This window comes from Gymnoscopelus braueri (genome assembly GCF_963280865.1).
Source record: "Gymnoscopelus braueri genome assembly, chromosome: 2".
Lineage (NCBI taxonomy): Eukaryota > Metazoa > Chordata > Actinopteri > Myctophiformes > Myctophidae > Gymnoscopelus > Gymnoscopelus braueri.
Genome location: NC_137604.1, coordinates 24,169,970 through 24,191,951, shown reverse-complemented (window position 1 = coordinate 24,191,951; position 21,982 = coordinate 24,169,970). Strand labels below are relative to the sequence as shown.

At 41.2% G+C, this 21,982-nt stretch overlaps 1 protein-coding gene across 1 annotated transcript; it reads left to right on the top strand.

Annotated features, from left to right (window-relative positions):
• The first annotated feature begins 1,205 nt into the window (after positions 1-1,205).
• Positions 1,206-19,329, top strand: ldlrb (low density lipoprotein receptor b). The gene is made up of 18 exons (XM_080454731.1): positions 1,206-1,558; positions 8,402-8,524; positions 8,947-9,069; positions 9,446-9,823; positions 10,002-10,124; positions 10,316-10,438; positions 10,793-10,915; positions 11,234-11,362; positions 12,052-12,223; positions 12,344-12,571; positions 13,061-13,179; positions 13,410-13,549; positions 14,424-14,565; positions 14,736-14,888; positions 15,174-15,371; positions 16,475-16,552; positions 16,832-16,992; positions 17,128-19,329. The coding sequence occupies exons 1-18, from the start codon at positions 1,471-1,473 to the stop codon at positions 17,164-17,166; spliced, it is 2,640 nt and encodes an 879-aa protein (XP_080310857.1). The 5' UTR covers positions 1,206-1,470; the 3' UTR covers positions 17,167-19,329.
• The last annotated feature ends 2,653 nt before the right edge of the window (positions 19,330-21,982 follow it).

The window sequence follows — 21,982 nt, the reverse complement described above, 5'->3', positions numbered from 1 at the left end:
GTCAACATTCCAGAAATGTCTCCCATAGCTGGTTCCCTAGAACCAGCAGAGGCCAGTAACTCTCCCCATGCAACAAACTAACAGAAAGAGAGAGGGGAGAGAGGATATAATGTTCTCATCACAAATGTTTTCTCTCTGATTCATTTCATTAATATGTTTTGAGAGCATGGTTTCATCGTGATCTATGAGCGTGGTCTTCACAGTCTATTATTCCCATTACCAGCTCAGTTGCCTCGACCCCCCCCCCCCTTCTATAGTAAAAGATCCATAAACAATAAATATCCATACAGTCTTTGCCCCCTGCCCTGATGACTGGACACTACTGATGGCTCACGTGTTCATGTACACAACAAACCCCCCTTCTGCCATCCCTCTCTCTTTTCTCACCATTAACTACAGGCAATTCTACAGGTAATTCTTTCTATACTGCTATGCCACATTTTGTTGGCATAGCAGTGTAACGAATTTAATCCCTTGTTTGAGCCAAATCTGGATTGAATGTGATTTGTGGAGCTCCCCCTCTGGTGTTGTCATTGTGGACGTCATTGACGTTTTTGAAATAGTTTGACAGGTAGTCAGGGTACATGGTGTCTTTGTGTTTGAGGTGTAGTGTATCTTGTAGACTAGGCCTCAAAAAAATAGAGAGAGAGGGGGGAGGGGAGAGAGAGAGAGAGAGAGAGAGAGAGAGAGAGAGAGAGAGAGAGAGAGAGAGAGAGAGAGAGAGAGAGAGAGAGAGAGAGAGAGAGAGGGGGGGGAGAGAGGCGGGAGAGGGAGAGAGAGAGAGCGGAAGAGAGAGGGGGGAGAGAGAGAGACGGAGAGGGAGAGGGAGGGAGAGAGAGAGAGAGAGAGAGAGAGAGAGAGAGAGAGAGAGAGAGAGAGAGAGAGAGAGATGGAGACATGGGGTGGAGTGGAGGAGCCGAGGAGGGGGGTGATGATGAGAGGGATGGATGTGACAGGGTGATCTAAGGACAGCAGTACAGAGAGACAGAGAGACAGAGAGAGAGAGAGAGAGAGAGAGAGAGAGAGAGAGAGAGAGAGAGAGAGAGAGAGAGAGAGAGAGAGAGAGAGCAGAGTGATAACAGTAGTAATGTGATGATGGGTATCATAGGCTCCTCCCCCGCGGCGGCTCATGTCTCATTTCAAATATCACACCACTCTGTTGGCCCCGCCCACCTCCTAGAACCTCATAGAAAATGGTCAGCTGTGAGTCAAAGAGCCCTAATATTTTCCTGGCACTGATCGTCTGGTGCTGTCGGTGCAGGTCTGTCTCTCTGTCGGTCTGTCTGTCTGTCTAGACACGTTCATCATCATCCCACAGATCGCATCCCTGAAGAAGAGAGGAGAGCTCACTGACGCCTCACCTGTGAGCTGTGATAGCTGTCAGTCAGTGTGTTCACACAGCGGGAGGTCTGTTCTGTTGGTGGCTCGTTTGATCCATTCTCTGATCGTCCAGACGAGAGGAGAGACAATATGTTTTGGACGTTGCGGGGAAACGCAGGACTGTCCACGTGTTGCTGCCTGCTGCTGGTGGTGCTGATTCATGGTGTGGCTCAAGCTGGTGAGTAGAGAGAATCTTTCAAAGTGATGCTCTCTGTGTGCAGTTCACGTGGTTCATTCAGGGACACTGTCACACACATCATTAGGATGTGATTAGCCTTGGATCAAGATTCATCGTATTTTATCGATGTTGACATTTTATGTCAAAATTGGTAAAAATGCATCATTCAGTCTTGATCCAAGGCTAGGATGAGATATGGCCGCTTTCATGTTTCTTGACATCATATTTCACATTCATGTCCATGTGACTGTGTGTCCAGGCCAGGGCATATCATGACAATAGTCAGTAAAATGGGTTAAAAAGCGTTCATTGTTTGTTTACATGCGTGCTGCTCGGTGGGTCTGGTACTGCGCATTTGAGTAAAGTAACTAAGTACATTTACTCAAATACTGTACATGAGTACAATTTTGAGGTATTTTTTTGTACTTTTACTTCTACTCCACTACATCTCAGAGGCAAATATTGTACTTTTACTCCACTACAATTATTTGAAAACGTTAGTTATTGGTTAGGCTACTACTAGGTAGATTTTGATTATTAAAAAAGATACCACTTCACCCTACATTTCGGCCATTTGAAAATAGCCAATCTTCTATTTTCAAAAGATTTGTATACATTTGAAAACTTGTGAAATGAGACATTCTGCATAACGAGTACTTTTACTTTTGGTTCTTTAAGTACGTTTTGATACCAATGCGTACTTTTACTCTTGAATTTTGAATTCCGGACTTTTAATTGTATCAAAGTATTTCTACATTGCAGTATGATACTTTTACTAAAGTAAACTGATGTGAGTACTTTTTCCGCCACTGGTACTAGGTGGACTTTAAGGGGGAGGGTTATGGTGAAACTGCCAGGCATTGGAGTTGACCCATACCCCCTTCTATTTAACAATAAATAATATAATGATTAATATACAATGTAGCCCTGTTGGCTATTCTTTCCAATATCAATGACTTACTGGAGATGAATCATCATCATTGATCAACCTTTTTGAAGGGCCTCAGGTCAGGTTTCATGTGGGTATGATAGAGGAGGAGAAGGAGGAGGCTCATGTTGTCACAGCAGAGGAAAGGGTGCGGTTGTATGACGAAAAAATAAACACCGGAATTGTCCTTTAAAGGGGATGACAGTGGTACTTTCCCTTTAGCATTTAGGCTACCCATCCATAGCCTAGCTGTCAAACAATGAAAAAGGCTATGGTGGCCTAAATGCCCTTAAGGCCAACAGTGTGTTGAGATTTAACTTGGCTTTGGCCAGGCTTTTCCAGTAATCCTCCAATCTTCAGTTTTCCTTCAAGAGATTTTCCAGATTAGAACTTTGGTCCAGTTTTTCGTGTGTGTGTGTGTGCTGTCACACATATGCTAAGCATGCATTTCAAATAAGGCTTAACCATGTAGAATTACTCTACTAAAGGCTAAAGCCCCATTCACTTTCTTGTGCATGCATGGCTGATTGGACTCAGTTCAAGCAAGATATTATGAACTATCAGTGTTTCATAAATTAATCTAGATGAGAACATTGTTGCTACTATTAGGGGGTCCCTCTGGAGTATATGTTTAGTTAAGTTTATTACTTGACCAGGTCACGTCCTTGATTGGTTTACAGCAAAGCATGAGTGAAATGCCATACTGCAGAGCTGTGTCACCGAGACAAGCGGCTCGGCTTCTGATGAGCCTACAGATGGCCGCGTGATTAATTTGCCTGATGTTAAGCCTTGCATTTGCTTTCCAGGCATGGTTTCAGTCAAATGTGGAAGTACTTGGCATGTTGGAATTAAAAGTCGTTTGATTGTGGAGAAAAGATTAACAACTTGAACCCTACTCCCCTAGCATCCCTATTCTGGGGCTCACGCAATGTGAGCTTGTAGATCACCTATTTTTGCCAAATATATTAATGTAGTTACAGAAGGGTGTCTAGTATAGACTGGGTCATGAGCATAGCAGTGGTTCTCAAAGTGGTGTCCAGGGACCCCCTGGGTTCCTTGAGGGGGTTCCAAATGGACCCTTACAGGTTTGTAACTCTAAGAGTTATGGGGGAGCTTGAAATGAAAAGGTTTGAGAACCACTGGTATATAGGGTTAAAGTGGCTTTAATTTAACACTGCACCAACTATCTGACTATCTGCCCTTCCCCCCAAAGCAATGAGACCAAATGCATTTCTTCTCAATTTGTAAAAGAAAATGCAGCCAGAATCGGAACCAGTATCAACTCATATCTGCAAGCATGTGTCAAGGCTGCTGGTCCCTTTGATGCACAGTGTAGTAGTCATTCATTAACTGCTGCTTATAGACCAGCCTCGGCTCTTCTACATATTTGAGTACAGATAAACTCACAAATGTCTGTGCTGTGGTGGGAGGCGTATGATATTATGTGTCAGTTAAACGACAACAGTGTTTGCTTTTAAAACGAGTCCTTACAAAAGTAGTGTGTTGTTCGTGGACATGGCAGTGAATACCAGTCAAACTCGTTTAATTCTTATTCTTGGAAGAGATTAGATTGTATATTGTCCATTTTCATGGAAATTTGTTTTGCGAACCTTGACAACACAACACAACAACATAGGCCTGCATCATCACACATCACATAAAAGGATTAAAACGTCACAAGACTAGAACATTTATACAGCATTATACTTCAGTCTGCTGATGTAAGTGGGTGTGCACTGTATGCGTACACGTGCCATGGGGTGATGTGCAGGTTGCTGCACACCATAGGTATAAATAGCATCTTGAAGGAGGCTGTTTCTCAGCACAGTTAACCTAATTGAATTGAGGCACTCTTGCCGGAGGATCTGCACACATACAGGTCTCTTTTTACCTACAAGAAGTGGTATTGTATATGTAATACATCAAGGAGTGCAACAGTCAATCAAACTTATCGATTGCATTTATTATAAAAAATACAATTAGGGCGATGCCCATTGGGAACGCATCTCTCCAGCCTCCGGTTATGCCCGTTGTACCGGTTGTCAGTCTGAGTACCCGTTATACTCGCTGTCCGTTGTCTGTCAGAGTACCTGTTGTACCTGTTGGTGCAGTACCCATTATCGTGCTGCTTATAGGCCAGTCTATGACGTCTGTACTATGACGTCATATTGGTGACATCAGGGAACTTTACTCCATATATGGGCATAAAAGGGACACAGGCAAACAGATACAGACATCTCCATATGGGCATAAAAGGCACACAGACAGACACTTCCATGCAGTTATAGATGGAATAATCTATAAACAAACATACAGAAAACAGCAGATCTACATGTGCTATTTTTGGTATTTTTACACAGCACCATTGTACAGCTAAGTGTAAAACAGGGCATAAGTGGTTAATCAATTTAGCTAATCGATTTAGGCAATTACAAAAATCTATTTGAATTTATTTTTGTCAATTTATCAATTGACAGGGAAAAGTACATTTTAAATTCCTGCAAAAACGATACAGATTCATTTATGGGAAAGGGAAGTCATAAAGGATCTCTGACCCTCTGTACTGTCTACAGTATATTATCTCTTGTTTGTTTAGTCACCACCTGGAAGGCAAACATAATATTATGTACAGTCTACCGGAGGTAAAATGTCATTTTCTGACTGGTAGAGCATCAAGACACATGTTTTTATGATGACGAAGCTGTATAAAACAAACAAAGTAAAAAACCTGTTCACATGCTTGGGTCCTATTACCATCATATGGTCTATGGATCACATGATTGGCATGGCAACAATACTGACGTGCAACAGACTCCAGTTTTTGGTTAATAAGTAAACTGAATCTGACCTTAAATTTTCACTGTACGAAATGCCTCACACAAGATATTTTCAGATGTAAAAATGGAAGGTCATTTCTTAATAGCATGATATGACAGGAAAGAAGCTTCAACCACTAGTAATGTATTAACCACATATAATCCCTATATACTTTATTGTACGACAAATGGGTAAAATAGTAGCTCTAATCCAAAAGCTTGCAATGCGTCGCATCGTGACAGGTTGTGAGCTTGAAGATAGGCTATGTTTGAAAAGTAAAAATGGGTTCATTCATGTGGTTAAACTACATGGCACTGAACTTGTCCTTTCTCTGCACAAAACAACCTATCTAATGCAGCCTGTATTCTTGTGGGGGGTAGCTGGTAAAACTACTGTTGTCAAAGTAGCGAAGCTGAAGATAAGCAGTTGAAAATAATAAAATGAGACCGGAGGAGCTTCCTGTCTCAGAAAGACGGTTGGTGGTTTCTAAACTTTCTGCAGTAGGTGCAGTACTGTACATGTTTCCTGTCAGATGATTGGAGATCTCTGCTGCCTGCCTACTACTGATACATCTGGGTGGGGACATCTAAATTCAATGTAGGGGGCTAGAACTGGGTGGAAACAATTTGGATTATAAAAAACTGCATTGCAGAACCAATGCAAAGACTTTATGATTTATGATTTAGTTTCAAAGCAATAGGTGTAGGTTTGTTAGCCAGCTGTGATCATCTGGCTACATGAGACTAGGGGCTTTGAGGTCAGGAAACCACCAACCATTTGACCCACTTTCGCTCCTGCTCTCACAAGTGGAGTGAATGAATGAATGAATGAATGAATGAATGAATGGCTTTCAAAGCCGCATGTGTGAGATAGGGGCAGCTTCTCAATTTTCACTGGCACTTACCTTTATAAGTCTCAAGCAACAGAGGGCCTGCCTAGTAAAATCGTCACTGCAACGATGCTGGGAAAACTCCATTCCCAGAACCTCCCACTGGCACCACGCCTGGTCTGTTTCAGCCACAGTGACTGTACAGTGTGTGTGCTTGTGCATGCATTAGTGTGTGTGTGTGTGTGTGTGTGTGTGTGTGTGTGGTCAGTGGTTTCACTGGAAACATGGGTTTATGGCAGCCAAGAGTAAGTGGGATGAAAGACGTAGGGTGGGCATTCCAGGATCACCCAGAGTTCTCTTATGTTGCACTGAGACAATAACGGCCAATAATAATGCAAGATGAGATAGAGGTGAATGTATGGGTTTGGTCTGTGCCTTTTTGAAGGAAGTGGTGGTGGAGCGCTTACTCTGGGTGACATGACGAAGATCAAAGCCCAATTTATACTTTGTGCCGCAACGTGTCATGTTTTGCAGTTGAAACTTTTTTCCCCTCTTTTTCTGAGCATCGAACAACAAAGTATGAATCGGAATTAAGACCGCATCCTGGTCTTGTCGTTATTTTTCTGAGGCCAGGTGTATGTGTGTGTGTGTCAGTTGGTGGGTGTGTGACTGTTGCAGTGGCATCGGTTGCTATTTCAACTGAAAAAAGTCAGCCGGTATGCACACATTCTATGCTCTTGCGTTTTAAGCAGTGGATGGAAACTACTAATTCACCCCTGTACTTTAAGTATATTTCTATACCAATACTTTTGTACTTTTACTGAAGTAACATTTTCAATACAGATCTTTTACTTGTAACAGAGTATTTTTTATATAGTGGTATTGATACTTTTACTCAAGTACTTCTTCCATCAGTGGTATTGAGTCACTGTGATGATGCTGATCTGAAGAATGTCAATGTCACCCTGGGGCCAATCAGCTGCTGGTGGTGTGATGGCCAAACTCCTCCCATCCTATTGTCTTAAAGGGATAGTCTTATTTGCCTCCATCATGCTGCCCTGCCTGAGGGCACAAAGGAATTTGACAGCAGAAACCTCGCTGAGGAAGCCAGATGTCACTTTGCTCTGATGAGATGACCCATGGCTTCCAGTGTGCTCTCACTCTGGTGTCACCAGTGCTTTGACTGGTTGGGTCTCTGAGATCCGAGGTCACTCAGAGGTCATCTCTGGAGCCTAAACAAAGCCAGAGATGATTTATGGTCATATCTCCTCAAACTGTTAAACCTTACATCCTGCAGGGATGAGTTGATCTCTCTCACGGTGTGTGAGAGAAGTTAAGCCATATTGATTGATTGAATATTTTATTAGGCAAAAAATAGTAAAACAACACAGTTACATTTAAAATACTTTGTCTAACAGGTCCGTTCATGAAAGTCCTTGCGGACTTGTTTCCAATGAAGGCCTTGGTATTCAATTCATAGACATATATAGTGGCACCATATAAGGGTTGGTCATGTCCACAAGTGACGTATCATTTCCCCACTATGCTGTTTCCAGGAAGTGTCACTAATTTAAATAATGGTTAATCCCCTATGGCGCAATACAAAGTGTAACCGTGTAGTTTCACACCATTTTGTAATCGTTATCTTGACACTGTAATTTGTGTAGTCATCATGGTTGTATATTAACTTAACCAGGATAGGGCTTATCTCATGTTGACATAATGTGTTCATATTCATAATTCACTATCAAACACTCACAGAGTTTGTCATATCAGGCAGGGATGAGAGGGTGCAAGATTTGATATTATTAATTAATTATTGTGCCGATCGTTAATATCCTCACATGAGCTGGAATGTCTTCACAGACAACTTGGAAAAAGCTCCTTCCCAGAGTGTTTAGTGACAGTGGGCACATTCTCACACCTCCTCGAGCACAGCTCAAGCCAGAAAGAGTGAAAATGCACTTCAGTCTATCTTGAAAAAGGTGGCCTGAAGACAGAAATGTGTCTGTTGTTCAGATGGTTTTGTTTTGTTTGTTTTTTGTAATTACCAAAAAGGATTAAAAGCAGTACAGTTTGACTCTTCCACAATGCTAGTTGGACTTTGTTTGGTTCAAGAACAGACTCATTCAATGTTGCAATAGTTTTTTATTAATGGTTCTTTCTCTCTCTCTCTCTTTGTGATTACCTGGGTATTGGTGAGCATCTACCGTATATGAGCGTGTATGTGCACAATCCTATTGTGAACTGTGTATTTTCTTATACATAGATGCAGCAACATGCAACTCAAGGCAGTTTCGGTGTGAAAACTTGAAGTGCATCACCAACAGATGGGTGTGTGATGGAAGTGACGACTGTGGTGATGGATCCGATGAGCTAACTGCTAGCTGTGGTAAATATAATGCATACAGTACTTCAATACAAAAATTCTAAATGAGGTGTAAATGCACATTTAAGAAAAGAAAGTACTGTGCCAGCCCTCTGTCTTCTTTATTTGAATGTTTGACATGAACAGAACTAAGGTGGAGGCTGCCACTTGATTAACATAATCATTATTTGTGGTATAACCATTTGAATGCCAGTCTACTGCAAAACATAACTGAAAATAAACGGTAGCTGCTGTAGTAGAGTAGTGTGGTAAATGATTGACTAAATGTACACCATAAATGTAGTCATGGGTCAATAAACCCAACCCTATGTACAGTAGCCTTATCGGCTCTGTAAATATGTGAAAGAAAAAGCAGAAACTTGACTCATCCATTATTGATTAGTTGATGGAATTCCTTCTCTGCTCCTTCCTGTTTCCACCATCAGAGGCCAGGAGCTGTCTGTCGACTGAGTTCAGCTGTGGTGGGGACAGGAGACAGTGCATTCCTGTAGGCTGGAGGTGTGATGGCAAGGCTGAGTGTGACAATGGAGCTGATGAACAGAACTGCAGTAAGTTATTATAGTATATTATCTACTAGTATGGTAGAAAATATTGAACTTAACCTTAAGCCCTGTTTAAAAAAATAGAACAGCCGATCTCTGAATTTCTTTTAAAATTATTAAACATTTTCACCTATAATGACATGCCCAAAATAGAGACTTCGGGTTGAAAGTGATTAATCCATTAATCCAAACACAAGCCGATAGATGGATAGATACTTTATTGATCCCAAGGAGAGTCAATGAAAAAGCCAAAAATGAATTCCAAATAATGATGAATAAACACAGGCAAACAAAATGAATAAATTATAAAATAGGCAGAAGATTATTATTATTATTTTATTTATTTATTTTTGAATATCCACCCCCTACTCTGCACCCTCAGCGGCTAAGGCGTGCACCCCTGACGAGTTCCGCTGCACCAACGGGCAGTGCGTGTCGTCCTCCTTCGTGTGCGACGAGGACAGCGACTGCTCGGACGGCTCAGACGAGTCCGCCTGCCCTGCCGCCACCTGCAGCGTGGGCGCGTTCCAGTGTAACAACACGGTGTGCGTGCCCGGCCTGTGGGCGTGCGACGGGGACAGCGACTGCGCCGACGGCTCCGACGAGTGGCCCCAGAACTGTGTGGGTCGGCAGCCGGAGAAGACGGGGGCGCCGTGTGGCTCCCACGAGTTCCAATGTGACAACGGCGAATGTATCCACGGCACCTGGCGCTGTGACGGCGGGATGGACTGCCAGGATCGATCGGACGAAGCAAACTGCAGTAAGCATCCTCGTTTCAGCATTTACATTTTTTAGAAACCTTTTTCATGACCCCATTTCTGTATTGCTGGTATTGTGGTGCATCTCAAATTCTTGGGCTGTAATGAATTTTCTGTACATTTTAACTGAAAATATCTTTCAGTAAATACATTCAAACTGTAACGTCATGTTTTTTGCAGGTCGTCCTACTTGCCGACCAGATGAGTTCCAGTGCAATGATGGTTCCTGTATCCATGGCAGCCTGCAGTGTGACAAAGAATATGATTGCGGGGACCACAGTGACGAGATTGACTGTCACAAAGGTGATTCTCAGATCCAACAGACATCCTATTTAGTTTAATCGCTGTCATTCAGTCAGAGTGCATACTTTGCTTATATGCAATTAAGACTCAGATGAATGTGTCTGGTGCATTTTCAGAAGATGTAGTGTCAGTGTGTATATGATGCGACCATCTAATGAAGATGTATTGTATTCTCCTACTTTTCTCCGCAGTGAATGTGTGTGAAGGCCCAGCTAGGTTCCAGTGTCGCAGTGGGGAGTGTATTGGCATGGAGAAGGTGTGTGATAAACGGAGAGACTGTCAAGACTGGACAGATGAACCTGTCAAAGAGTGTGGTAAGTAAAATGTCACAAATATTACAACCTTGTATAGAAACACAGCTTTCCTTTCTTTTTTTTACCCGCAGTCTTACTGAATTTGTTAGTAAATATTGTGTAATTCAAGCACTCGGTATACCCAGTGTGATTTGGGAATACACTCACTCAAGCTCTCCTCCAACATACCATCATTGGGGAAAAAAGAGAAACCATATCTTAGCTTGGAAAATATGACAGGAATAGCAAGCCTAGTAGTCAGGGATTACTGGCCAAGATAGTTAGCGGTTTCAAAGAGTGAGCTGCCATATGGAAAAAGTATGTCATGAACACTAGCATTGACTGTTCTTTCTTTTTTTATTCGATTCCACATAGACAACAATGAGTGCTTGACTGGTAACGGAGGCTGCTCTCACTTCTGTACCGACCTAAAGCTCGGTTTCAACTGCTCCTGCCCTGCTGGACACAGCCTGATGGTGGACAAGAAAACCTGTCAAGGTGAGAGGACTCCATTGTTATGCTCATTTTAACAGAGAGAAATGGAGACCCAAATGAGAAATGTACACTGGAACCCTACCTCAACAAGACAACAAATGATGTTAATGATTGTTTTGAGGTTTCAACCCATACTAAAGAAACTGGGTGTAACTTTTGTTCCGCTCTCGTAAACGCCCACACAAGAGGATCCCATTCAAAGGAATGGAAATGTAATTTCCTAAACACAGACCCTGCAGAGCTTAAATAAACTCGGCTACCACTTGAGATTTACATGTGGATAAGATTTGACATTTTGATCTTTTCTCCCACTACCTGCAGACATTGATGAGTGCATCGATCCAGATATTTGCAGTCAGATTTGCATCAACCTGCCCGGAAGCTACAAGTGTGATTGCAGGCAGGGTTACGAGATAGATCCTGTTACGAAGACCTGCATGGCTGAATCAGGTATTGTTTGACTTCATTGTCTTTAAACGCATGAACCCTAGAGTCCCTGTTGCGGGCATGTCATAATGGGGAAACTTTCATGGAAAACAGCTGATCTACAAGCTCATAACGTGTCGGAACGTGACGCATTGTGAGCTTGTATATCGGCTTTTTCCGGCGAAGAGATTTGGTGTAGAGGGATAAAAGGAGGGGCCCCAAGTACAGACTCCTGGTGCACCCAGGTCAACAAAGTATATAGGATTGAAGTGGTTAAAGGCACGGTATAAATATCACAATTAAAAACTCCTTCCTACATTTTCTTTTTCTTCTTGTTGAGATATACCGTTTCATTACCCAATGAAAAGTTAACCAGTACCATTACCATGGCAACAATATTGTCAGGTGGAAACCTTGTTTGTCCAAAACTGTTACTTTTCAGAAAATGGAAAAAAGAACCTGTGTTCAAATTGATCCAATGTGGTTATTATAGTCATAAGCTCTTGTTAATACTTTGATTGGTTAAGTGTTTATAAAACCCGCAGACACACTTAACCACTTTAATTATCACGGCAATCTTATTTTTATTTTCAATGTTTTTGCTACTTTTGTTTGACAAAGTAGGGCATTCATTTACCAAAAAAAAACCCAAAAGTTTAAATATGGAGATACAAGGTCTCTGTCTGACAGCTACAATATCATGTCTTCACCAGGCGAGGTCCCGTACCTGTTCTTCACCAACAAACATGAGGTGAGGAAGATGACACTGGACCGCACCGAGTACGTCCGTCTGATTCCCCAGCTGAAGAATGCAGTGGCACTGGATCTGGATATCCCTAGCAATGTCATATTCTGGTCCGACAACTCCTTGAAGAAGATCTACAGGTTAGAATGTTGGATCACAAAAGAGTGTGTGTGTGCGTGTGTGTCACTTAAATTGTAAAAGGAATAATAATTGACATGAAAATATTTGAGACCCAATGGCTTCTCTTTTCACTTTGACAGCTCCAAGATGGACCTGGCGGGTGACTCCTCCCACCACAGTGTTGTGGTTGACAGCGAGATCGAGGCTCCTGAGGGCCTCGCTGTCGACTGGATCCATGGCAACATCTACTGGACTGACAGCATCAGGAAGTCCATCTCTGTGGCCACTACAGATGGGAGTAAGAGGAAGACCCTGATCAGCCAGAACCTGGGGAAGCCAAGAGCCATTGCAGTGGACCCAGAACACAAGTGAGTAACATGCAGGTTTCCTTTAAGATGCTTACATGGAAGAAAAATCTGAAGCCGGTTGCATGACGCATCCTAAATTAAGTTTTTCCTTAAAAATGCACTCACGGTTTCCTTAGAAGAAATGATTAGCTGTATGATGAATACAGTAAATCTTAAGCAGAATTTTGTGCAACCAGGCCCTGACCATGATGCATGGAAACTGCAATTCAGTCTGGAATGAACCACAATAATACTGTTTAATCTGGGATGAATCACAATTTTATTGTTTAATCTGGGATTAATCACAATATTACTGTTTAATCTGGGATGAATCACAATTTTATAGTTGTTGTGTACAACCTCTGGCCAACCACTGTACTGTATGTGTAGTGGAGTAGCCCTGTGTGAAACCCAGAATCCTAAATGTTTGGTTCCCATGCAGGAGACCCGGGTTTGAATCCACGTGTTCCATATGCTTGCATTGCTGATTTATCTCCTTTTCTCCTCAAGCTTCATGTATTGGACTGATTGGAGCGATGAGGCCAAGATTGAGAAAAGTGGGCTGAATGGTGCCGACCGCACTGCCTTGGTAACGGACAACATTCTCTGGCCAAATGGCATTACTCTCGGTAAGAAAATACTCCTACTCATTAAATGGAAACATTTGTTGAGTCAGTTCTGAATGATGAATTTACACAGTAAAATCCTGTACAAATGTAACCAAATGGACCCGTAAGGTCCATTTGGTTACATTTTGTACACTCTTGAGTTCAAAATGGATAAATCAAAGAGTTCAATTAACAGAGAGTGTTACTGTTTGCAGTTTGTCCAACTCGTAACTATCTTTGTCCGTACACAGACATAGTCAACCAGCGTTTGTACTGGGTGGACTCCAAGATGCACACCATCTCCAGCATTGATGTGAATGGAGGTACACGACACACACTGATCTTCGATGAGGAAAAACTAATGCACCCAATCTCTCTGGCTGTCTTTGAGGTTAGTAGTGATGTTAAATGGTGATTTTTATGTTGGCACACGGTTGTCCTGACAGTCCTGACAATGGGGTCATATGTAGGGGTGGGACGATATGGGTACCTCACGATACGATATGTATCACGATATTAGGCCCACGATAACAATATATATCACGATATCTGAAAATGCCGATATATTGCGATATCACGATATATTGCATGAAATTTCACCAACGATATATCACGATATCTGAAAATATCGATATATTGCGATATCACGATATATTGCATGAAAATTCACCAACGATATATCACGATAGTCCTTGTATTCAATTCATAAACACATAAAATAGCACCAAACAGTTCAAAATCATCATTACACAAATACAGAGTAGGAAAAACAACGTATCACAAACTTAAAAAAAAAAAAAAAAAAAACGTTTTTTTTTTTTTTAATATCGATATTTTCCGGGAGGATATCGATTATTTATCGCGGGAGAAAGTATCGCGATATATCGATATATCGATATATCGTCCCACCCCTAGTCATATGTGTATGCTGCTTTGCTGTAGTGGGAACTGGTGGTGATTTTGTTTCTTTTTTTACAAACATGTTATTATACACACAGAGTTCTCCCTCTTACTGAGCTTGGCACATTAGCTTCAAGAGTATTGCTTCACCCCATTCAAATGGCCTTTAGTTCTAAACCCAGAACGTTATTCCTTAGCATCGGTGTGTATAAAGAATGATCCATCTGTACTACCGTGAAATCAGTCTTCATGAGTAGTTCATTGATAAAGCCAAAACGGCAATAAAAGACAATACAAATAAGGACATTGTTATTTAAATTAATTAGTCTTAACTAAAAATATATAAATATTTTCCTCTTTCATAGGAGAAGGTGTTCTGGACTGATTCAGCCAACAACATGGTTCTGAGTGCCAACCGTCTGACAGGACAGGATATCACTGAGCTAGCTGGGGACCTGGTCCAGCCAGAGGACATTGTCCTGTACCACAACCTCAAGCAGCCTATTGGTACAGTAGAACTTCATTGGACTTCAAAACCACTGCAAATGTCAAATTAAAACCATTATCAGGTCTTCTGATGTTTTATTTTATTTTATTATGCATCTCTCTCTCTCTCGTCTCTTTCTCTTGTAATACTTATTTCTCCTAATAATAACAATAATTTCTCCCTCTTATAGGAAAGAACTGGTGCAGAGAGCATAACCGTATCAACGGAGGTTGTGAGTTTCTGTGTCTTCCTGCCCCTTACATCAACAAGCAGTCTGCTAAGTACACCTGTGCCTGTCCTGATAACATGATCCTAGCACCTGACATGAGGAAATGTATTGCTGGTAAGTGTCTTGCATCCACACCTAAAGAACTGCATTTATCCACTTACCACTACTCTTAAAATACTCATCAGAAATATCTCATATAGATCTGCAAGCTCACAATGCGTTGTGAGATTGCAGATCGGCTATTTTCGCCGCGCGACACCATCGTACAATTAGTATAAAATAGGGCTTAAGTGGTTATAGTTCATCACTCCTCTTTTGATGTATCTTTTTTTTTTATTATTATTAATATTAAACTGTGACCTTAGCTGACCTGTACCTTCACTAATACTTTTCCAACAGGCCCAGTTGCCCCTCCTTCTGTAACCAACACGACAGTCGCGCTTGACACCAAAGACCCAACAACAATTTCTACTACCACCACCACAACACCTAGTGCTACCGAAAGGCCCACATCTTCTTCTGCCCCCTATATCCATCCCCAGGACTCTGACCAGGCCGCCACTCAGAGCACACAGCAGCCTGAGTTCACTGCACAAGGTACTTCAAGCTCCAGATCACTGTTTCCCAAACAGTGGGTCGGGACCCATATGTGGGTCGCGGATCAATTTTTACGGGTCGCTAGTAAATACCTCTTTATTTTTTGTTCCCTACATTTTGTTTTTAATTATTATTTCAAAGGATTTTTTTTTTAAATCACAAAATGCAACAAGTTAAAAACAAATGCAAGCGTTTTTTCAAAAGAATTCCATAAAAATACAAATAAATCCATTAATTAGAGGGAAAAGATACTTTTAAGAAGTAGTGAAAATGGCAGATCTACAAGCTCAGCCGATCTACAAGCTGATCTACAAGCGTTGCAACACATCGCGATGCAACGTGTTGTGAGCTTGTAGATCGGCTATTTTCACTAGTTTGGGTCCCGGGATAAAAAGGTTGGGAACCACTGGTCTAGATCACTGTAACTACAGGGGGGATGTGGAGACCTTTTGTTAATCCTGCGGTGGAAATTCTGTTTCAGTTTCACCCAGCTGATGGTTGTTCAGATAGTCATAGTGAGCACTCGGGCGGAGCTGTTAGGGGTTAAGTGTCTCAGGGAGGGACATAAATATAAATCTGAGGTATGAGGTATTACTATATGTGCGGAACCTGTGGCCTTCTGATTACTCACTCAGCTACGGCCGCCCCGAACATAGTGTAGTAATGGTGACTCAGTGCATTTGGATATTGCCAGTATGTCTACTGTATTTCGATAGACTGCTTGGAATATTTAACCACTTTAAATCTGGCAGCCCAATATTTAAGCACTTTCAATCTGGCAGCCCTATTTTGGGTATGTTTTCAGATATTTCCAAAACTAAAAAAATCACAATTTTTGTGGATGGGGAAAATGGCAGCTTAGCAGATCTATAAGCTCACAAAGTGTCACAATGCAAGGTGTTGTGAGCTTGTAGATGGGCGTACAACTTTGAAAATAGCAGCTGTATAAAATGGGGCTTAAAGATGGACCGGGGGTGGGGCCGTCCGTTCTCTACGCCCATCTCCCCCTCCGAGATTTGCGAGAGCATAAATGGGGCTTAAGTGGTTAACCCTTTGATCTATGTGCAGTAATAACTTAAACACTTTCTGTGCTTTGTCAACAGTCAACAACAAATATGCAGCCATGCCCAACGAGGTGGAGTCCTCCCACCCCATCGCTCTCTACATAGTGTTGCCAATCAGTAAGTTGCAACATTTAAATCGAGCAGACTTATTCCTGATTTATACCTACCTAGTTGTGCGTCAAAAATAGCCTATGTGACCCGTTGTGAGCACGTAGATCTTCGATGTGTGACACTGGCGCACAACTAAGTATAAATCGCCTCAGTGTCTTTATCTCTTTGACTAGTTGTTGGTGGCAATAATGAACACCACAGCATATTCTTTGATCTAATCTGTGTTCGGATTAAATTTCCACGTCATTGTAATCACCCTTTTTATTTTTCTCTGTTTTTCCACAGTGATTATGTGTCTGGTGATGTTTGGAGCCATGTTGCTATGGAGGCACTGGCGTCAAAGGAACACCAACACAATCCATTTTGACAATCCAGTGTACCAGAAGACCACTGAGGATGAAGTCCACATCTGCAGGAACGGTTCCGATGGCTATGTTTACCCTCAGGTACCCTTTAGTTTATTATCAACGCTGTCGTATGACAATTACACCATATCCCATACTTTTTTCTGTCTGAAAGATTATGAATACTCTGTTATTTCTTGGCTCATTAGTTGTGTTCTCTTGGCTACTTTTTTGCAGAGGCAAATGGTGAGCATGGAGGACATGGATATTGCTTGATCCGGAGATGACGAAGACCATTGTTGAAGTAAAAGAGAGATTTCCTGATGTAAAAGACTATTGCTGCTGCTTCCGCCAAATCTATACTTTGTCGCATGATGGTGTCGCTCACTGAAAGTTGGGTTATTTTTGGAGTGTGGCACCCTCATGTGACGAAGTATGAATTGGGTACACCCCTTCCCCCTCCTGATGACCTCATTGTGTGGCTTACATCTTTGACCTCAGCACTGTGCCGTCCAAGTCTGAAGGACCCCCCCCCCCTCCTCCCCGAAAAGAAAAATAATTATCTGTACAATGTGAAGAAGTAAGCCGTTACGCTTGAAGTAGTTGTCTTTTAGGACATAAAAGACAAGCAAAACTGCGGACAGGACTTCTTAAAGATCACAGAATCACATCAGAATGAAGGACAAATGCACTAATGCATGATTGAAGTAAATCATTTTCTTTGTTTCAACCTCCTAACGGTGAGATCAGAAGGGTCCTTATCTCTTCAATGCTTTAATTCTTATCTGACAACCACCATCCATTATACAGTAGCTTGACCCGTTTACTGTGTTACAGTACGTTCATTGTCATCATGCATTCTTGAGCTGAAATGTTACACAAAGCCTTGCTTTGCACAGAATCAACTGAAGGCAAAATACTTGTTTGTAGATATGTTAAAGCCATACTGTACAGTAGGTAACTATAGCGCTATAATAAGAATAACATATTATACCTACAGTAGATAGCCTTATCATTTTTACAAGGACTCAAGGCACGCGCTTTGTCACTTGCCCACAAACCTCTACACAAGTTGGCTTGATATCTGGGTTGGCCAAAGGGGCCTCATTCTGTTGGTCTGGACCGTGCTAGACAAACGTTTAATGTGTAACCAGTAATCTTGTGCCTTTCCCATCAAATTGACATCTGCCTACCCACCTTGCTGTTATTTGTGTACAGTACATAAATGCCTTATCATGGACTCCACTACCTTTCAAACTGACTCCTATGGTAGTTATTACCGTGGCGCTTTTGCCCCACTCAGTAAAAAACAGTAATTTGCCTTGTTGCCTACGCTTCTCATGGCTTCAGAGTTGTTCATTTATGTTGGTTCTCATGGCAAAGCCACAATGTTCATTGGCATCTATTATTGTTTTGCACAAGACTTTAGACTAATAATTATATCTAAACTAAATATATTTTTCTTTACCATTTTCCTTTTGTAAGTAGTTATCTTGTAATTATGTATAGTCAGAGTTGAGGGATCAAGGATGGTTTATGTTGCAGAAAGAGAAGCTGCTGAATTTTCTAAGTCAACCAAATTCATTGTGGATAATGTGTGTGTGTGTGTGTGTGTGTGTGTGTGTGTGTGTGTGTACACACGTTGTAGTTATTGAATGACATGGTGTATAATAATGTTTCAAGAGCTTGTATATTGTCTCGTGTGTTGCTTTTTTTTTTTTTTTACAAACTATGTTCACTGTGGCGTTTCATTTTTGTTTGTATATTTGAAAACTAGAAATATTGTAAATATTGAATACTATTTATTTTTATTGTCTGACATAAGTACCTTTCTGGGTGTAAACACAGATGCCCACGTTAGCACATTGTCAGTTGTTCCCTCAGACAAGTCATTCTAATCATGCCTGCAGTATATAATATACTGTAACTAAGTTATCTAACTTATGTTCAATCAAAATGTTGCACTCATGGGCTGTGTTGTGTATGTGACATCCTACCACTGATGTATGTATGGATCATTGCTGCTCGGTAGCGCTTTCCAGTTGCAGCTACAGTATGGGCTAGATTATAAATATTAACCACTTTGAATTTGGGGCATTTCATTATCGGCAAAAATATATATTCTTGTCTATAATTTCAAATGCGCTTTTCTTCAAAAAAAATAGCCGATCTATAGGTTTACTGTATAATGGCATCGCGCAATGCGTTGTGAGCTTCTACAGATTGGCTGGTGGTTAATGAAGTTTTTATTTTCACATCTTAACGATAAATTACGGTACATTTCTTTTTGTGGGATTGTATAAAGCACATAGTTCTTCATCACAAGTCTGTAGGATCGAGAGCACAATAACAGTCTGCATGTTACATATAAAGTGCTCTATTTTTGCAATTTATTTGACTTTTTTTTGTTATTTGTTAAATAAAATGAATTCTCAATCATTGTTTTGTCTTTGACCTTCCTAAGGGACAGTTATGTTATTTGAACAGGTGGATTTTGACATTCTAAAAAGAGACATATTGTCTATATTACATGTACAAGCCTGATGGTAACCTATGATTATATTGAGACATGAGACAGATTAAATGTACAACTAACACGAAAATCCAGATTTGCTGTCTCATATCAAGGCCTTGGATGTGGATTGAATGTAATATTCGTATGCCTAAGCCAACATTCACATGCTGTATGTGTTTCGTATCGTGTAACTACTGTTTTCTCCATTCAATCACTCCACTACTAATGCATGTCACCCTGATTTGTGTTTGGTGACAGAACAGCTTTCAGTCTATATTTTTGCATCCCAAACATACCCAGAGATGCTGTGTTCTAGACGCCAAATCTACTGGCTTGGGATAAAGTGAATCATTTGGCAAGTTAACCAATATCTGCACTAAAGTCTGAACTTGTAAGGGCTTCAGTCGGATAAGCTCCCTTGAGTCTGCTTACATTACAGGGCACAGAGGGCAGTGAGATGAGTATTTGGGACAATTGCAGTGGAGAATGATGAATGTCTACACTGTAGTATTCTTTTAAGTGGTTCCCTGGGAACCACCCAAAACGCTAAATGTTACTCCTACTTTGCTGGATCAAAATAGAAAGTAATTTTATATTAAAAACACATGTTGGCAGCTTTTTCTTCTGATTATGTCACTTGTGGTCACTACTGTAAAAGGCATTTGTCTCTGGCTATGGAGAGAAAAGGTTGTTTGTTACTCAACCTGCATAATCTCTTGTTGGGAGATTTCAGTGGATTTCCTTGTCAATAAAACATCAAAATGACATGTATTTCATGTTCAATTTGATCTATTTAAAGAGATACAAATTTGATTGTCATTGTTTGTGCAGTTCAGTTGGGCTCACAGACCCACCCAAGCTAACCACCAATATGAACACCCTCATCCATAATTCATCCTTAATGATTGACCCTTTGTTCACCTCATCTATAATGCACTGCAGTCAGCAGTCACTTACACAGGTTGAATCGACAAGTGGTGTATCATCAATACCTTTCAAGTCTTGTAGAGGATGGGATGTAATATAGCCTAATACATCCAAAACAGAGGGTTTTATATTAGCTCATATCTATGAAATGTTACAGGAGAATTCCGGGGTAAATAACACGTTCAGCTTCAATAGAGACGTTGAAATCAAAAATACAATGCAATCTGCAAACAAGGCACCAAGGCAAAGGAGAGACCAGAGAAACAGGCTTCTCCAGTAATTGGTCATCATGGTTTCTTTAGCCTTTCAGTAGAGGACCCAAATGACAAAATCGTAGTCTCATTTTAGAACTCGGCTCGCCAATGTAATGCCTCTTCATCAAGCGAGAACCAACCACACAGTAAAATCTTTAGTGTTCATTTATCCATTTGCAACTCAGGAGAGTGTACATACGTGTCTCATTTACACTTGTACACTCTCAGAATTAAATGAACACTGAGGGTGCAGAGATAATAAACCTGGTTATACAACAGATGAGTCATTTTAATCCTGTCCTCAGTCTACACAGATACCTAATTTGTCAATGACACAACACTAAAAATACCTGACACCCTTTTAAAAAGATAGACTAAGGAATGTGTGTGCAGCAAGCTTTGACATCAGTATGGAAAAGCACTGCAACCAACTCACTTTGGTATGTTGCCCTTCTACAGCTAGCATCCACATTCCATTCTAAAGAACTGCTACATTCTACACGTCACAATCGCATCCGGCAGAGAGCAAACATGCCTTAATCATGCTAATGTTATTTCTTTGCTTTTTGTACATGCTGTAATTGTACAAAGAGTAATATTCCAACATTTGGCTTTGACTAATGAACAAACTGGAGGTCATTTTATGGGAGGCATTTGAAAATAATACGATCTTTCAACAAGAAACTGTCATGATTTTAAATACATGCCAATTTATTTCCAACATCATCAGCACCGTTGCTGAAACGTGACTCTATTCATACTGGCATGCCATAGTACTAGTGTATCATGGCCCCTTAGGCAAAAGATTCAGTCATCCAGGTGAAACCCAGGTGACAAATGACACCTGTTCTCTTAAGGGCGGGCGGGGGGGGGGGGGGGGTTGGAAAACTATCATCTGTATCTTCTCCTCACCTCACTCTTTGCATATGGCCGCCGTGTCCCCATTGGCCGGTGCAGTGACAAAGGGGTGGAGTATAATCTCACACCACCCAGACACAAGTGAGGATTGGCCACAGAAATGGCAAAGGGGAAGTGAATAATTGGACAGATATTCCTGTGTCAGGCCACCTAGCAGGGAACTAAAGTCCCTGATGATAAAGTAATAACATCAATAGGCCTTTCTTGTCTCAACCTGGCAACCGAAAGCCAAACAAACGTAACCACATTGTCTGTCTCCAGGGGGGACGAGGATACACTTGATTCATTGTTGAGCCAAATCAAACATCGTGTAGCAAAGACACTTGTTATCTTTCAATACTCTTGTATTTTTCTAGTACATTCGCTTGGGCATCTCTGTGGGGCCTCTCTTTATCACTTACAGAACTAACACCCACAGCTATCGTCATAGTGCATATCATTGAAAGCCATTCTAATATCACTTTCACTGTAACATGCT